General features: G+C 38.2%; 1 protein-coding gene across 1 annotated transcript; it reads right to left on the bottom strand.

Moving 5' to 3' along the window:
• Positions 1-302: 302 nt before the first annotated feature.
• On the bottom strand, positions 303-16,714 carry TMBIM4 (transmembrane BAX inhibitor motif containing 4). The gene is given in 7 exon segments (NM_001014914.2): positions 303-2,074; positions 2,593-2,638; positions 4,844-4,961; positions 6,876-6,909; positions 9,149-9,254; positions 10,216-10,324; positions 16,553-16,714. Coding segments are annotated over 7 exon segments (717 nt in total). The 5' UTR covers positions 16,650-16,714; the 3' UTR covers positions 303-1,867.
• Positions 16,715-18,606: the final 1,892 nt, after the last annotated feature.

Genomic DNA, 18,606 nt, shown 5'->3' with positions numbered 1-18,606 from the left:
AGGAACAGAGATGCAGACATGGAGAATGGACTTGTGAAAACAATGGGGAAAGAGAGGGTGGGATGAATTGAGAGTAGTGCTGACATACACACTACCACGTGTAAAAGAGAGCTAGTAGGAAGCTGCTGTGTAACACGGAGAGCTCAGCTCAGTGCTCTGTGATGAGCTACAGGGGTGGGAAGGAGGCCAAGAGGGAGGGGAGAGATATATATAGTTATAGAAACCAACACAAATTGTAAAACAATTATCCTCCGATTAAAAATAAATTTAAAAAAACGGTATTGTTTTACATTTTTTAAATGTCGTTTTTATCTGCATTTGCTTATTTATTATCTTTAGTCACAATTCAGTACATTCTCCCTTTTGACCAACAATAATAACATTAATAACAGCAGCTGACATTAATAAACACTTAGTTTATATGATATACTCATCTCACTTAATCCTTATAACAATCAGTAAAGAAGGTGGTGTTATTCCTATTATAAAGATGAGGTAAAAGACCTAAGGAAGGAAGGATAAGTAATGTGCCAAAGGTCAAATCACCAGTTGGTTACACAGCAAGGATTCCAATTTAGATTCTCTTACCTACGATGCTATGTTAACGTGAGTATAGCATTATGCAACTGGATATTCAATAATTAATTGATAGTGATGGGGTCAAATTTACATCTAAAACTCACCAAAGGCTGTATCTATATACTACTAATTTATTTCAGTTTAATAGCTGGGAAACAATGCTTAGTGAGTGTTACAGGCTGAGTTGTACCCCCTGAAAATTCATATAATGAAGTCTGTCTTAATCTATTTGGGCAGCCAAAACAACACACTATAGAGACTGGGTGGTTTATAAACAACAAAAATTTACTTCTCACAGTTCTAGAGGCTGGGAAGTCCAAGATCAAGGTGCAGGCATATTCAGTGTCTAGTTTAAAGGTCCTCTTCCTGGTTCATAGACTGTCTTTTCATCATCAGCTCATGTGGCAGAAAGGGTAAGCGGTGTCTGTGGGCTCTCTTTTAAAAAAAGAGCACTAATCCCACTCGTGAGAACTCCATCCTCATGACCTAAGCACATCCCCAAAGCCCTACCTCCTCATAGCATCACAGGGGGCATTAGGTATCAACAAATTATTTAGTGAATGCAAACATTAGGACCAGTGCAAAGTCCCAATTCCTGGTACCTCAGAATGTGACTGTATTTGGAGACAGAATCTTTATAAAGAAGTAATTAGAGTAAAATGAAGTCATCAGGGTGGGCCCTAGTCCAATATGACTGGTATCCTTATAAGAGGAAATTTGAATATAGACAAGTACAGAGAGAAGTCCACGTGAAGACACAGGGAAATGACCATCATTCAGGCAAGAGAGGGAACTCAGAAGAAATCAACCCTACCTTGACCTCACACTTCCAATCTCCAGAACTTTAGAAAAGAAAGTAAATTTCTGTTTAAGCCATGCGATCGGTGGTACTTTGTTATGGCACCTTAGCAAATGAATGCTGTCAGGAATTTGCTAAAGTTTTATTGGTCACTGGTATACTGCTATAATTTTTAAATGAAACTTGTACTTTAAAAACTAAGAATGTTAACTTCTATGTCAAAATAACTGACTTAAGCACACTTTTAATTTTTAATGCATCATAATGTAATGAAATGTCATTAACATTTTAATATAATTTTATTGTAATACTGAATAATTCCCTGTAATTTATCTTTAATACTTTTTCCTTTCTAAATAAGATTAAAATCTAGTCAAAGGAGATTTATACTTTATAATACACAGCATACAAATAAGATCTTAAAAGTATTTAACAATTATATCTCAAACTTTATTACTTAAGGAATCAGTTTCTATATACTGCTTTCAATCACTTTTTATTAGCTGCTTCCAAAACCCGTAACAGGTGCAAGAAGAGATTGATGATATCCAAGTAGAGGTTGATGGCAGCTAATACATACTCTTCAGGTGACAGCCTGTGCATCAGTGAGTGTGTGTCATAGATGATGAATCCGCAGAAAAGAAGGGCTCCCCCAGCAGCCAAGACCAACTCCACTGTCTCACTGTAAAAAAACAACTAAAGGCAAGAGATTATTGTAATAGTTTTATATTTAAGAACAGCATTAAGAATACTTAAGTTACTTATACTCTACATACATATTTAATAATTCTGTACAACTTTGAATACAAATGTTAAAAGTAGAAAAAGGCAGGGCAGGTCCACTTGTGTTGGATGAATGGGTGAAGGGAGGAACCAATGAATATTCTCCTTTCTATTAAATTACCCACCTGACTTTGAACAGTAACATTCCAAACATAAATTATTTAAAATCTATTTCTTACTCAGAATTACATGTGCCACTTGAAGATTAGCAATTGCAAGTGAGGACCTCTTTCTATTTCATTTAACTCATTTGTTCATCTTTCTTTCAACCAATAATATTAACATAAGACCTTGATTTTTAAAATATCATTTTAAAATCATTCTACATACAAATGTTCCAGATAATTATAACCAAGTGTCCTACAGTAACATGTCTCTTACAGCTTTTTGAGATTATTTGTATTTCAAGTTATCATTCTAAAACAACTTACCCTCAAGATTCCTGACAAACACAAAATCCACAAACCAGCAAACAGTCTATAAAAACAAAAATTTTAATAATTTAGAATATTGTTCCTAACCAAAAACCTTTGTAAACTCATTCAGCATTTTCTGAATAAATAAATCCATCCTGATATTTGGCAAAGAATCACTGAAATGTAAGAATTCTTAAACCTACAATGAATATTACAGAATACCCAGAAATTGAAAGAACAGCTATCTATTCAACATTTGTTTTTATGGTGTATAAGACTAATTAAGAGTATAATTTTTAAAGTTTCAATTGGAATATAAAGAAAATACTGACATAAGCAAAATATCATTAGAAATATCATTTAATTCAGAGAGCTATAAAACTTCTTAAAAATATATAAATTTACCAATGAAGCATAATTTCATTTTTAACCAAATAACAAATGATTCTGTGAACACGCATATCCATTAGAGTTCCCAATGTACACTCTGTTTTATTCTGATGTATTAAAGAACTTAATTTATGCACATAAATTTGCCACTGCTATAATTTTATGAGTTATCATTCATTATATATAAAATAAAATTATATATTATATATGTAAGATATAATTATATGACAAGGACATCTAGGAAGTCAGTCCTATTATCTTATGAGACTTGGAAGCCTGAATATACATCTGCTGCCTCAGGCCACAAGTACACTGACCAAATTTATGCTCCCTCCTTAAATAAAAATGAGACAAAATATACGAAACAACAGTTTTCAAACAATAAGCAGCACAGGACAATGAGTCCTGAGATAAGGGAAACAAAGAAGGTGAGCTCTACAAATGACCCAGCTAGAGTTCCCAGGCCACAGTGCAGGGACAGGAATCCATATGCAGCTTTGTGGTTTCCTTGAGTTGAAGAGACGAGAATTCAGAGGTTAGAGAAGCTAAAGTGGTAGACTTTGAAGATCCAAGTTCTAGAGAAAAAAAGGGTTATACAGAGATTTCTGGTGGCATGCAGAGGGTTCTCCTCCAGTCTTTAGCTAAGTACTTATCAATGCATATTTGTGAGGAAGTACCAAAGTCTGGAGAAACCACCACCAGAGAGAACCAGGCAGAAAAATCCTCAGACGCAATAAAGCCAGAAATAGTTTTGATTCACACCAGCTAGAGTGAAAAGACCTGAGACATGGGGCTTTGAGTAATCCTCAGAAGGATACTATCTCAAGAGTGGGGCCAAATTAGCCCTGAACTAAAAGCTGTTCTGGATCCAGCTAACAGAGCTTAAAAACAAGCCTCAAAAGATTCAGACCATTTCCAAAGAACTTAATTGCTTCCTAGAAGAACAGAACCTAACACATATGCAAAACAGGAAGCAAAAAAAAAAAATTATATATATATATATATAGCTTCTCCTTAAATCATACTCCATTCTAATACAACTGTTTATGCATCCTGCACAATTGTCAGTGTTGGCTGACCAATTAATATTTTATCCCAGTAGAGACTTCTGATAATCTGGTTGTTGTTCAGTTGCTAAGTTGTGTCCAACTCCTTGTGACCCCATGGACTGCAGCACACCAGACTTCCCAGTCCCTTCACTATCTCCACTATCTGGAGTACCAGGAAAAAAGGGGGAGGAAAGAAAGTTTTGCAAGACTAGACTACTTGTAAATTTTTAGTGCTTTAACAGGAAAAAAGAGCAGAAAACGTTTGGGTGATTATGTGCCAAAAGAAAGCCATTGTGAGCTTAGGAAAGATTCTATGCATTCTTACCAAGGTGAGGGCAACACAGTACCATTATCCTAATATAAAAAGGATCATTCCTTATATTAGTTTGAAGAAGGATACAGGTTACTTAAGATGGATCAAAAAATTTAAAGTTCATGCAGACTTCCTTAGCACCTGGGTCACAATTACCTTGCTTTTGCCACAAAGATGTGGATGGTAACATTTCCCACAGTTAATGTTAAGATCTAAATAATTCAGGTAAATTTCATACCATTTATAAAGCATGCAAGCCTATAGCCTCTCTAGAAAGCTTAAATTTCAGGGCATTCACTTCCCTTTCAATATAGAGGTGAAGCAAAAAACTCAAAGCTACTTTCCATCTCCTATCATGTATGCTCCAGGAGAGTAGGGCCCTAGTACCCAAAGGGATGACTTCTCATTACCTCCATTTTTAAAGTATCCAATGCTAACAGTACAGCACCTCTCTCAAAACGAGGTAGTAGTGAAGATATCTATCTATCATAGCCATGATAAATATATCACTTACCCTGCTCCAAATTTGCTGAAATCTCTCTTAGACTGTAAAGTATATACAGTCAAACCAAGAAATACTGCACAAGTCAGTATGAAAGCTTGCAGGACAACATACACATCATAGAAAGTAACTGTAAAATTACAAAACATTGATTAAAAATACATATAAACCATATAAAAGCTTTTTTTCTGTCATATAATAGAAATGCCTTATTTTGTCCTATACTACTTGCCAATAAAAACAATTATGAAAAGATTCCTTATTCAGTCTTCAACTCTTGTATGGTAAAACCACACCCATAGTGCAATAAGCAGGCTCCAAAATATACAACATAAGGAGATCACATCATTATGAAGTTAAAGAAATGGCTAGAAGATAATACACAGCCAGCTGGTTTAGGAGTTTAGGGAATATGGTGAAATGATTTTCACCCATTTCTATCCCAGCTGCAGTTCATCACCATTTGTGGTGACTATCAACTATGGCTTAAACCATCAATAGTGATGGTTCTGGGTCCTGTGGCTGGCTGGGAATTCCTAGGCAAGAAAAATATTGGGGCTGTCTGGGGTTGTCTGCCATTTACCAGCACTGTAGGCAATAGAAACCAACCACGAATTGCTTTATATCCAAGTCTGCATTATCCTGGAGAACATTATTGGGGTTTACTGGATATATATCGAATTTACTCCAGAAATTTTAGAATGACCATCTAGACTGACTATAGCAATTGTAATAAAACTGCTCAACATTTTACAGAATACTGAATTATAACCTCTTTAAAGGTAATTGAGTGTTTTGAACTCAAATCCATTTAAGTAATTTTTAATCTGAGAGGGATAAATTATCCAAGTTCCTTCTGTTTCTAAGTAGTTGACTTTATTTATCCCACACAGGGTTAAGAAGATGAATATGCAGAAAAGATAAAACATGAAATCACTTTTGCTTCTTCTCAGAAATTTCAGTAAGTTCGGGTGGATTCCATCTCTCTCCAACATCCCTTACAAATGGTGGATGCCAGAGGACAGAGATAGACTTAATAACATAGTAGTAAGTAATAGATAATAACACTGATAATAAGTTAAGTATTAATAATACTTCCTTTCCATGTTGAGAAATTTCAACCCTATTTAGTTTGGTGGTTATTATTTATTTATATTCTGATTCTTTTATAAAAAGAAGAGATGAATTACCAAAAAACATAGAGACAAAACCTAGCATGAAAAAGTTAAAAACAGTAATGACAAAAGAAGAAGAGAAAAATACATTAACAATATGGATCCACAATTTATTGCTATTGACAGTAACAGTACATTCTGATCTTTTTTGGTATCCCAGATAAATAATTTTGAAACAATCAGAATTTTTATTGTTAATCACAAAATTTTTTACTTGAGATATTATTATATAGGGTACATCAAATAATTATAACAGATACTTCCTTTTAAATATTATATATATTTAACACAAAATACAAGACAGAAATGACTATTGTTTCTTGTAGTGCCCTCTGATGAAATATGAGGATGTAATAAGGTACAGTTCAGTGCAGGCAATTTGAGATACTGAGCTCATGTGATGAAAGAGCATGGTTCCAAACATGTTATTAGTTCTTTTAAGATCCCTTTAAACAAGAAAAAAGATTAGCTATAGTTGTCTTTTTTTTATTTTTGGCTGCGCTATGCAGCATGTGAGATTTTTAGTTCCCTGACCAGGGATTGAACCCATATCCTCTGCAGTGGAAGGGCGGAGTGATTAACCACTGGATTGCCAGGGAAGTATCTGATGTTGTCTTGTTGGATAAACAAAATGAATATTGTTCTCTGTTCCTATTGTTTTCCTAATTCTTTTCGACTTCCTCTAAACTCAGCTAAAACAATATAAACATTTATTTTTTGCTTATATTTTAGGAATTCTTCATTCTATGCCACATTTTTTAATATGACATTACATGATGTTAAGCTTTAGCCCCAAACACTTTTTTACCCAAAAGATTTATCCACTTTAAAAAGTTACTGTAATATACAGAAGCACAATTATGGCTTACCAACGAAGGCCACGGTCAGAGATTCCAACAGTGTCTAAGAAAAAGAGACTGAAATTACACAGATGCATGTAAAATTTATACTGTTAAGTACATGTTCTGATTTCCAGGAATTCAAGGTGATTTCATACCCAATGATCTCATTTTAGTTTCAGAGCAGCCTTTTGAAGTATATGGGACATATAATAAGCCCACCATAATAAAAATGAGACCTCAATGTATTAAATGAAAATATTTAGATTCTTTTCTTTTTTTGACTGTGCTGCACAGTTTGTGGTATCTTAGTTCCCCAACCACAGCAGTAAAAGCAATGAGTCCCAACCACAGGACAACCAGGGTATTTCCATGAGAACAGATTCCAATTGTTATACCATTATTCCTTAAACTCAACTAGATTTTTCATATCTGCAACAGGGAGATTCTAGAAGTAATATAGAAAATTCTATTTTTCTCACTCTTTATGATGTAAATAAAGTTGAAACTGCAAATCACATGCACATTTAAAAAACCTCACTACCTCACACAAACACGGAAAGAATATAATATTTAGATAGTACTTTGGTGTGGCAGGACTGGTCTCCTTTAGGATGGACTGATTGGATCTCCTTGCAGTCCAAGGGACTCTCAAGAGTCTTCTCCAACACCACACTTCAAAAGCATCAATTCTTCGGTGCTCAGCTTTCTTCACAGTCCAACTCTCACATCCATACATGACCACAGGAAAAACCACAGCCTTGACTAGACAGACCTTTGTTGGCAAAGTAATGTCTCTGCTTTTCAATATGGTGTCTAGGTTGGTCATAACTTTCCTTCCAAGGAGTAAGCGTCTGTTAATTTCATGGCTGCAGTCACCATCTGCAGTGATTTTGGAGCCCAGAAAAATAAAGTCTGACACTGTTTCCACTGTTTCCCCATCTATTTCCCATAAAGTGATGGGACCAGATGCCATGATCTTATTTTTCTGAATGTTGAGCTTTAAGCCAACCTTTTCACTCTCCTCTTTCACTTTCATCAAGAGGCTTTTTAGTTCCTCTTCACTTTCTGCCATAAGGGTGGTGTCATCTGCATATCTGAGGTTATTGATATTTCTCCCGGCAATCTTGATTCCAGCTTGTGCTTCTTCCAGCCCAGCATTTCTCATGATGTACTCTGCATCTAAGTTAAACAAGTAGGGTGACAATATACAGCCTTGATGTACTCCTTTTCCTATTTGGAACCAGTCTGTTGTTCCATGTCCAGTTCTACCAGTCCTGGGTGTTCACTGGAAGGACTGATGCTGAGGCTGAAACTCCAGTACTTTGGCCACCTCATGCGAAGAGCTGACTCATTGGAAAACACCCTGATGCTGGGAAGGATTGGGGCAGGAGGAGAAGGGGACGACAGAGGATGAGATGGCTGGATGGCATCACCAACTCAATGGACATGAGTTTGAGTAAACTCTGGGAGTTGGTGATGGACAGGGAGGCCTGGCATGCTTCGATTCATGGGATCGCAAAGAGTTGGACATGACTGAGTGACTGAACTGAACTTGGTGTGGCAGAGTATTGAAACTGTCCCCCAATATTCTTTTTTTCTTTCTTGGTAACAGAATTTTGCCTAAACATATACCCATTCAGATTAAGCATTATGTTTTCAGCTTCCCTGGCAGCTAGATCTGCAAGAATCTATATCTAAAAGCTAGAATATAGTGTGATTATTCTAGCTTTTAGAATAGAATAGAATAGAATATATTCTAGTCAATAGAATGTGAATAGAGAGACATACAACCCCGAGGAGCAAAGAGGTTTGCTCTCTCCTTTCTCTTTTCATTTTTTAAATAGATAGAATGCAGGTATGGTAGTAAGCTATCTTATTCGATGCAACTTTATTTATTTATTTTATTTTATTTTTTCCAATGCAACTTTAGAAATGTCTAAACTATAGCAGTGTCTGGGCCCCTGACAACTTCACTAAACAGTCATTCAGATTTTTATATGAAAGAGACATAAGCTATCTTGTTTAAGCCATGTCAAAAGTAGCTGAACTCATATCCTAAATAAGAACTAGGGATACTGAGCTTCATCCTCAAGCTTCTTTCCCCTTAATTATATCTTTGTTTTAATTGTTTATTCTAGTTAGATTTTATCTGATAGACAATTATCATAAAGGAAATGCCTTGATTTTTTAAAAAACTCATTAATTTGGTTCTGCTACTGTTACATATATATATGCATTCAAATAAATAAATTTGAAATTCAGGAATAAATGTTAAGGAAACACATTGTCAAAGTACTTACAAATCCAAAAAGCAGGTATAGGTTAAGGGGATGCTTATGTCTGTTTACAGTCAAGGCTAAAATCAAACCCAAGGATCCAAGGGCCAACACCAAAATTAAGGCAGGACTGAAAGACAAAAAATTAAAAGCATTCTCAACTTAAAAAAATACCATAAATAACATCCAATTTAATAATAAAATTTCTCTATGTGTTCATGAAAGTACAGGAAAAAAAAATTTGGAAGGATCTAAACCAAACTGACCAAAGAAATTATTTTTCCATGGGGAAAATTTGAGACTGTGAGATGGGAAGGAGCAGGAAGACAAAGAATCTTTCCCACTATGAATGTGGAAAATGTAACCCTTTTACATCATGAATTTCTATTATATTGAATAATTTTTTCAATTAGCATACTGCCTTTTTTAAAAACTAAAACTCAATAAAGAAAAACTATTAAATAATAAGCAAATTTTATACCTAACTACTTTTTTAGGGCATTTACTATATAGCTGTAACTTAAAGAACTTACTCCAAATAGCAAACTAATAGTTCAAGATTCCCCTTTTGTAAAGGAAGGATAGAAATTATCTACTTTTAAGAAAATATTCATTCTTTACTTTTCTTTAATATAAAGTCTATATTACTCTTACCCATGGAAATAATTATTTTGGAGGTCAAATCTTAAACAAATTAGGGAAGAACCATATGGAACTCCTCTGAAAGGATTTCAGTGAAATTTTCCTAGCTGTGAACTGACACTAAGGTAAATTTAACTTTTCAAGCACTGTCTTGGGCTTTGGGGACAGGGCATAAGTCTAATAAAGACACACTCAAAAAATTACATTCAATAAAAATTCTTAATGGAGATGAGAGGTTAACTCTATGAAACCAAGCTAAAAATGTTGGCGGTAAATACCATATTGTAGATTATTTTTCTTGCAAAAATTTATTCACAAGAGTTAATCAATCCTTTTTACATTCTAACCTCAAAAGTTAATAGAAAAAAACCCCACTACCTTGCTCATCTTATGCCCTTTGAGTCACATGCAGTGGCTGAAAATGATTCTGAATCATGTCATTACCTTACCTTTCATGTACAAATGTCCGTATAGAATCAAAGTATAAAAAAAATGCCAATGTCACTGTAGTTAAGAGAACTTGGAGAGAAAGGATGCTGTAGACTTTTCTTAGAAAGGCTGAAAAGAGAAAAAAGTTACACATGACTATTTTCTTAAGCATTTATCAGAGTACAGCAAGATCAGGTTTCTTCTTAGACACATTAAATTACTATGTAAATTCTTTCTTAAATCTTAATCCAAATATCACAACTGTAACTAAAACTTAAAAAAAAAAAGCCTCCCAGAAAATAAAAAATTTTGTTAACTATACTCCAGGAAGCATGAGCTTAAAAAATTAAGTTAATGGGCCAGAATACAAATGTTTCCATCAAAATAAAACGAAACCATCAAATCCATATTTGTGCAACATACAACAAAGCAAAGGATTAAAACCAGAACATGTTTTAAATAACGAAGTTATCTTGAAAGTGAAAAGCAGGAATAAAAAGCATATGGTTAGATATAAAATTTAAAAAGAAATCTTAATTTCCAAGCGGTGCAAATGTTTCCCTAAAATGAAGCTTCTCCATAAAAGGCAAATAATATATAAACTTACTTTCACTCACCTATTTTTATTTCTCACTTCTAGTACCTTTGCTTCTAGTTTCTATATAAGAAATTCTGACTTTCAAAATACGTTATTACCAACATCCTTATTACCAACATCCATAAATCAACTCCAAAGCGCAATGATCTAAAAATATTTATAAAAGTCTTCTGATACATAGAAGACTTCCCAGGTGGCGCTAGTGTAAAGAACACACCTGCTAATGCAGAAGATAAAAGAGACATGGGTTCGATCCCTGAGTCAGGAAGATCTCCTGCAGAAGGGCACTGCAATCACTCCAGTATTCTTGCCTTCAGAATCCCAGAGAGAGGAGGCTGGTGGGCTACAGTCCACAGGGTCACAAAGAGTTCCTCGTATTCCTGAAGGACCCTAAACAGACTTCTAAATGCTTTATTTTATAGTGATGTCTACTTGTCTTTCACTATTAGACTATGAAGACTAAAGAGCTCCCTAATAATAGGATATTAATATTCATTTTAAGTTTCCCATTTTAGGACACGACTCAGCATGAGTTCCTACCACTCTGCCAGGGATGGCACAGAATATTGTTTAATCGTTAACTCTGGTCCAACTCTCTGTGACCCTGTGGACTACAGCCCGCCAGGCCCCTCTGTCTGTGGGATTTTCCAAGCAAGAATACTGGAGTGGGTTGCCATTTCCTTCTCTAGGGGATTGTCCCAACCCAGGGATCGAACTCACATCTCATGCATCTCCTGCATTGGCAGGTAGATTCTTTTCCTCTGAGCCATCTGGGAAGCCCTTGGCACAGAATAAATACTCCTTAAATTTTATTTGCTTTTAAATAAACTTATATTGAATTAATGAAAAGTAAATTTTGCCAGAGAAAAGGTGTTATTCTGACACAATAATGGAGCCACATAATTTCTTAGGCAAGAACAACACTGTGGAATGATTTTTACCCAACAAAAGATATGGTACTGTCTCTTGACTCTCATGACAATATGCATGCGATAAATGTTCTCTTTGAAAAAAATTCCTACTAAAGACCTCATTCCTCAAGGAATGATGAAGTGCTTTGATGGCATGTCTGCCAAATATCAAGCAGTAAAATAAATATAAGAATAAGAGAATGTTCATAAATAATAAAGATTTAATCCTTAAAGGCCCTCCCATTACATCTTTTTTAAAATATAAGAGTATTTATTTATTTTTTGATTGTGCTGGGTGTACACTGCTGCAAGGGCTTTTCTCTGTTTGCAGTGAGTGGGGGCTACTCTAGTTGCATGGGCTTCTCACTGCGGTGGCTACTCTCTAGGGCACACGGGCTTCAGTAGCTGCGGCCCCTGGGCTCTAGAACACAGGCTCAATAGTTGTGGCGCACAGGCTTTAGTTGCTCCTTGGCATGTGGAATCTTCCCGGATCAGGATCAAACTGGTGTCCCCTGCATTTCAACATGGACTTTGAACCACTGGATGCCCAGGGAAGTCCTCTATACTCTTTTAAAAATAGAACTTAAATCAAATCCCACAAAAAGTAACATTTGACACCCATTTTGAATAACTAATATAAAAAGTGGCAAAAGATATACATACACACCCAGAGAAAAAAATAAAAGATCTGATAAGAAAACAAGTCAAACTGCAATCTTTCAGTTGTGTTTTTTTTTTTTTTTTTTTTTGAGTCCTATTTCTGCCTTTCTACTTTTCGGCTTTCTACTTCCACTTCTTCCCTTTCTACTCAAACTTGACAGGCTGAAACATGAACTTTTCATTTCTACCCAATCTGTAACCAGCACCAACCTCCCCCAAGCCAAAAATGTAGGAGTCACCTCTGATTTCCCTCTTTTCCCAATCCATCAACAACTACTGTAGCTTCTACTTGCAAAGTGAAAGTCATCCACCTCTTTGGTCTCCTTTGCTACATTTCCAGTCAGTCTTACGATCTCGCACCTGCACGGTTATAGTAGCCTTCTATTTGGTCTGCATGCTTTCACTGGTCCCACCTATAGTCCCACAGCTGTTGACAGCTATCTTTTTGTAGAGTAATCTGTATCATGTGACTGCCTGCTTAAGTACTTGTAATGCTTTCCCTTCTGCTTACAATAAAATGTTAAAGTTTTTATGGGGCCTAAGAGTCGGACACGACTTCTTTCACTTTTCACTTTCATGCACTGGAGAAGAAAATGGTAGCCCACTCCAGTGTTCTTGCCTGGAGAATCCCAGGGACGGGGGAGCCTGGTGAGCTGCCGTCTATGGGGTTGCACAGTCGGACACAACTGAAGCGACTTAGCAGCAGCAGCAACAAGCCCTACATGACATATGCATGCATGCTCAGTCTTGTCCGCCTCTTTGTGACCCCATAGACTGCAGCCCACCAGGTTCCTCTGTCTGTTGGCTTTCTCAGAACAGAATTCTGGAGTGGGTTGCCATTTCCTTCTCCAGAGGATCCTTTGGACCCAGGGCTTGAACCTGTACCTCCTGTATCTCCTGCATTGGCAGAGGGATTCTTTACCACTGAGCCAACTGGGAAGCCCGTGATTATCATAACTAGGTCATAAAAGACACGGTAGCTTCCTTAATGGTCTCTCCTGGGTTGCATGCTCTTGACAAGTCAGCTACCACGCCATGATGCTCAAGCAGCCAATGGAGAAGGTCACATGGCAAGGAATTAACACCTTGTATCAACATCTGCATGAGTGGGGTTTCCAGGAAGCAGATCTTCAACCCAGTGAAGTCTTCAGATGACTGCAGTCTCAGCCCACATCTTGAGTGGACTCTCCTAACACACCCTGAGCCAGAACCACCTAGCTACGCCTATCCCATATTTCTGATTCTCAGAAACTGTGTTAAGTAATAACTGTTGTTTTAAGCTTCTAAAATTTGGAATAAATTTTAATAAAGCAATAGATAACAAATACAACCTAGCTAGCTTCTTCTCAACAACACAACTGCCATCTCCTTTAAAAGTTCTTTCCCTGACCATTCCTTAACTAAAATAGCTACTAAGCTACTATTCTAGGCTCTAGTGTCTATTTCATCACTGTTTCTTTTCTTTAGAGAGTTTAACACTGCTAGTAGTCTATTTATTTGCTTAACTCTTTAGGGCCTATCTCCCTTACTACTCCACACAAATAATAAATCTAGAGGACTCAAATATTATCTGGTTACTGCTATATCCTTAATATCAGCAGGGAGCCCAATAAAGTTGTATAAACAAAAGAAAAATGCTCACCTTCACTCACCTGGCTAAAAAAATGTAGATTAAAACAAGATTACATTTTTTTTTTACCCACAACAAGACGCAGTAAACTATGGCTAAGGGCCAAACCCAGCACATCACCTGATTTTATAAGAAAGTTTTCCTGGGCACTGCTGCTGCTAAGTCACTTCAGTCGTGTCCGACTCTGTGCGACCCCATGGACTGCAGCCCACCAGGCTCCCCCATCCCTGGGATTCTCCAGGCAAGAACACTGGAGTGGGTTGCCATTTCCTTCTCCAATGTGTGAAAGTGAAAAGTGAAAGTGAAGTCGCTCAGTCCTGTCCGACTTCTAGCAACCCCATGGACTGAAGCCTACCAGGCTCCTCCATCCATGGGATTTTCCAGGCAAGAGTACTGGAGTGGGGTGCCATTGCCTTCTCTGTTCCTGGGCACAATCACAGCCATTTCTGTGTCCTCTATAGCTTCTTTTTTTGCCTGGATAATTCCATGGACAGAGGGGCCTGGCAAGCTACAATCCATGGGGTTGCAGAGTCAGACACAACTGAGTGACTAATTGTAATTGTATAGCTTCTTTTGCATGACAATGGCAGTATTTTGTAACTGTGCCACAGAGTCCTTTATTATGACTCCACAAAGCTGAAAATATTTACTATCTGGCCCTTTGGAGAAAATGTTTGCTAATCCCTGATCTACCAGATTGCCAGATACTAAGAAGTTTGATGATCTCAGTGCTGGTGAGAGTGCAGTAGAAAGTACCCTCATGTATTGTTTGCTGGAGAGTCAACAGGTGCAATCTCTTTGGGTAGTTGACGACATCAAATTTTAAATGCACATATTCTTTGGACCTATAATTTCACTGCTAAAAATTTATAGAACAATAATTGGAGAAATTCACAACCATATGGAAGAATGGCCCCTAAAGCTCTATTTGAAGGAATAAAAAGAATGAAAAGTAACAATCTAAATACCCATCAAGAAAGGATGATTAAATAAATTATGGAACATACATATTATAGATGATCACCATAGTTAAAAATATGATAAAGCTATAAATATATGTACTGCTATTTTTCAATATGATAACATTAAATAAAAATACAAAGTTGCAGAAATGTAAGAATCATAACATTGTGCTTCTTAGTATAAAACAGTATGTCTTAGTGTTTCAAAAATACAAATATAGTAGACTGCTAAAACAGATTAGTTTAATAGACTATGTATATTACATATGTAACAACTAATTATATAAACTTAACTTAATGGTACTATAAAAGTGCTCAAGGTAGAGATTGTACTCAGCTTTCATTCTCACATCATTTTTCTGTAGCTTCATAATTTGTTGTTTTCTACCAATAAGCCTTGGCTATTTAAATATATAATATTCCAAAAGTATTTTCCAGAAGATGTACGTATTACATTTTCAAAACAACCCCATTTTCCTTCATGTAAAGGTAGTGAGGAAAGAAGTTTTGGAAGTCACAGTTGCTCACCTTAAGACACTAGTTAGATCAGCCAGATTAATTTGCTTAAAAAATAGAGGGAGGCATTTCTGTTTTACCTTTAAATTCATAAAAAATTTTGACAGACCAGATACCATTTTAAACTACAGATGCAGTCAGCTTAGTCACAGGTCCAATGACCATGACACAGGGTTCCTTACTGGTAATTTCCTGATAGGAGTGAGATCACACTGGGTGAATTCCTGGATGAGAGCTGTTACCAAGAAAGGAGCCATGATTATCATTTTCTAAACATATGTCTAAAGCTTAGAATTTTCAGCCCCACACCCGTTTCTCCTGAGAAGAGAGAAGGGCTGAAAATGGAGGTAATTAATCACGCTTTCGTGAGGAAGCCACCATTAAACCCCAATAGTACGGGGTATGCAGGGCTTCCAGATGGGTGAACACAGCCTCATACCAGGACATAGAAACTGCAAAGACAGACGAGGACACAGAATCAGCCCTTATATCAAAAACATAGCCTGCAATGCAGGAGACCTGGGTTCGATCCCTGGGTCAGGAAAATCCCCTGGAGAAGGAAATGGCAACCCACTCCAGTACTCTTGCCTGGAAAATCCCATGGTCAGAGAAGCCTGGTAGACTACAGTCCATGGGATCGCAGAGTCGAACACGACTGAGCGACTTCACTTTCATTTTCCATTCAGATATACGTCACAATGATCATATAATAAACTTACTTTCACGGAAAAAAATAACCCAAGTTTCTCTTAACTGAAAGATGCCAAATTCAAGCTAGTGAGGTTTTCAACCCCTTTTCCACCGAAGATGATAGGATGGACTCAGTTTCAGGTCTCTGGGCATACAGCTGAGGAGCCACCTCACCTCTCCCTCTCAGCCCCTGCGGAGGGAGAAAGCCCTTCTTCCCAGCCAGGGGACCGGAAGGAGGAGGGAAGGCTGTCCTCTGAACCCAAGAGATCGGCGGTATCCCCAGGGCCTGGTCGCGGAGGATGCTCGCCTCAGAAGCCGGAAACCAGCCCCCAGAGGCCGGCGACGCCAGGCGACCGACAAGGCGCGGCCGGGAGGGACCGGGCGACGTACCCATTCGGATGTGCACGCTGGCGGAGGCCACGCAGCTGCCATAGTTGAAGTCGTCCTCGATAGAAGAGCAGGGGTAGCGGGGGTCAAAGTCCGCCATGTCCGCACAGCACCACCCCCCACCCCAGGGCCCCCGCGGAGCTAAATTGACGACGCCACCACAACGGCCTCAGGCCTTCCACTTCCTGAGGAAGCGATCCAGCCCCAACTAGCCGAGCGGCCGCGCCCGAGCCAAGCCCCAACCAATCGATGAGGTAGCCTCGAACATTCAGTTAGTTCAGTTCCCTTCAGTCGCTCAGTCGTGTCCGACTCTTTGCGACCCCATGGACTGCAGCACGCCAGGCCTCCCTGTCCATCACCAACTCCCGGAGTTTATCCAAACCCATATCCATTGAGTCAGTGATGCCATCCAACCATCTCATCCTCTGTCGTCCCCTTCTCCTCCTGCCCTCAATTTTCCCCAGCATCAGGGTCTTTTCCAACGAATCAGTTCTTTGCATCAGGTGGCCAAAGTATTGGAGTTTCAGCTTCAACATCAGGCCTTCAATGAATATTCAGGACTGATTTCCTTTAGGATGGACTGGTTGGATCTCCTTGCAGTCCAAGGGACTCTCAAGAGTCCAACACCACAGTTCGAAAGCATCAATTCTTCAGAGCTCGGCTTTCTTTGTAGTCCAACTCTTACATCCATACATGACCACTGGAAAAACCATAGCCTTGACTAGACGGACCTTTGTTGGCAAAGTAATGTCTCTGCTTTTTAAAATGCTTCAGTTAGGCTGGAAAAAGGAGTTTGCTTCATGTTAGGGCGGGAGAGAAAATGAGTTACATTTTCAGTGTCATCTGAAGTGAAGGTTTTCTCAGATTTTCCTCCACAAGTTTCTTAAATCCTCTGACCAAGAGAAGTTGCTAAAAGTGATAAAAATGAAGTCCCCTTTCATCCTTCCGTTCAACAAATACCCATTCTCATTCTTTCTTCTTGTTGTTTAGTTGCTCTTCGCGACCCCATGGACTGTAGCCCGCCAGGCTCCTCTGTCCATGGGATTTCCCAGGCAAGAATACCGGAGTGGGGTGCCATTTCCTTCTCCAGGGGATCTTCCCGACCCAGGAATGGCTCAAACCCGTGTCTCCTGCATAGGCAGGTTGTTTCTTTACCATTGAACCACCAGGGAAGCCCCCATCTCATTCATTTACTGCCGCAATAATCACACTGAGGAGATACTTTTCATTAAATTATTATTTTAAAAAAATATTTATTTATTTGGCAGCACCGGGTCCTAGTTGCGGCATGTGAACTTGTGGTTTCAGCATGTGAGAGCTAGTTCCCTAACCAGGGATCAAACCTAAGCCCTCTGCATTGAAGTTCAGAATCTTAACCACTGGACCACCAGGGAAGTCCCTACGTTATTTTTATTGAAGTACAGTTGGTTTTAATTATACTACTTTCAATGATGGGCTTCCCTTGTGGCTCAGCTGGTAAAGAATCTGCCTGCAATATGGGACACCTGGGTTCAATCCCTGGGTTGGGAAGATCCCCTGGAGAAGGGAAAGGCTACCCACTCCGGTATTAGGACCTGGAGAATGCCTATGGGACTATACAGTCACAAAGAGTTGGATACGACTGAGTGACCTTCACTTCACTTTCAATAATAATCCCTAAAATTGTTGATCACTTTCTAAAAACCCAGCTTTCTGAATGAGATAATGCTTAGTGCTGGCAGACATGAGCAGAGCCAACCAGAGAAGAGTGGAGTAATATAGGTAGGTTCTCAAGGGCCCAGCATCTGCAAAGCAGTAAGGGCACAAGGGGCAAAGCTCAGGGGGAGTAAGGGCACAGACTGCAAAGAATGAGGCACGATAAAGGCCAGGTCACTATATGCCAAATGTAGACTTCTGGAGAGAGTCATGACCACAGGCAGGGAAGAGGATGTTGCGCTCTACTAATGAAAGAAATGATGGTGGCAAACACGATGGATCAAAGTGAATATTCATGGTATTGCTGTTATTCCACTACAAAGACAACCTGTAGATATACTCAGAGTAATATCTCAGGGTCC

This window comes from Bos taurus, chromosome 5, assembly GCF_002263795.3.
Source record: "Bos taurus isolate L1 Dominette 01449 registration number 42190680 breed Hereford chromosome 5, ARS-UCD2.0, whole genome shotgun sequence".
NCBI classification, from domain to species: Eukaryota; Metazoa; Chordata; class Mammalia; order Artiodactyla; family Bovidae; genus Bos; species Bos taurus.
The sequence above is the reverse complement of the archived record's forward strand: the minus strand, read 5'-3'. Positions and strand labels throughout refer to the sequence as shown.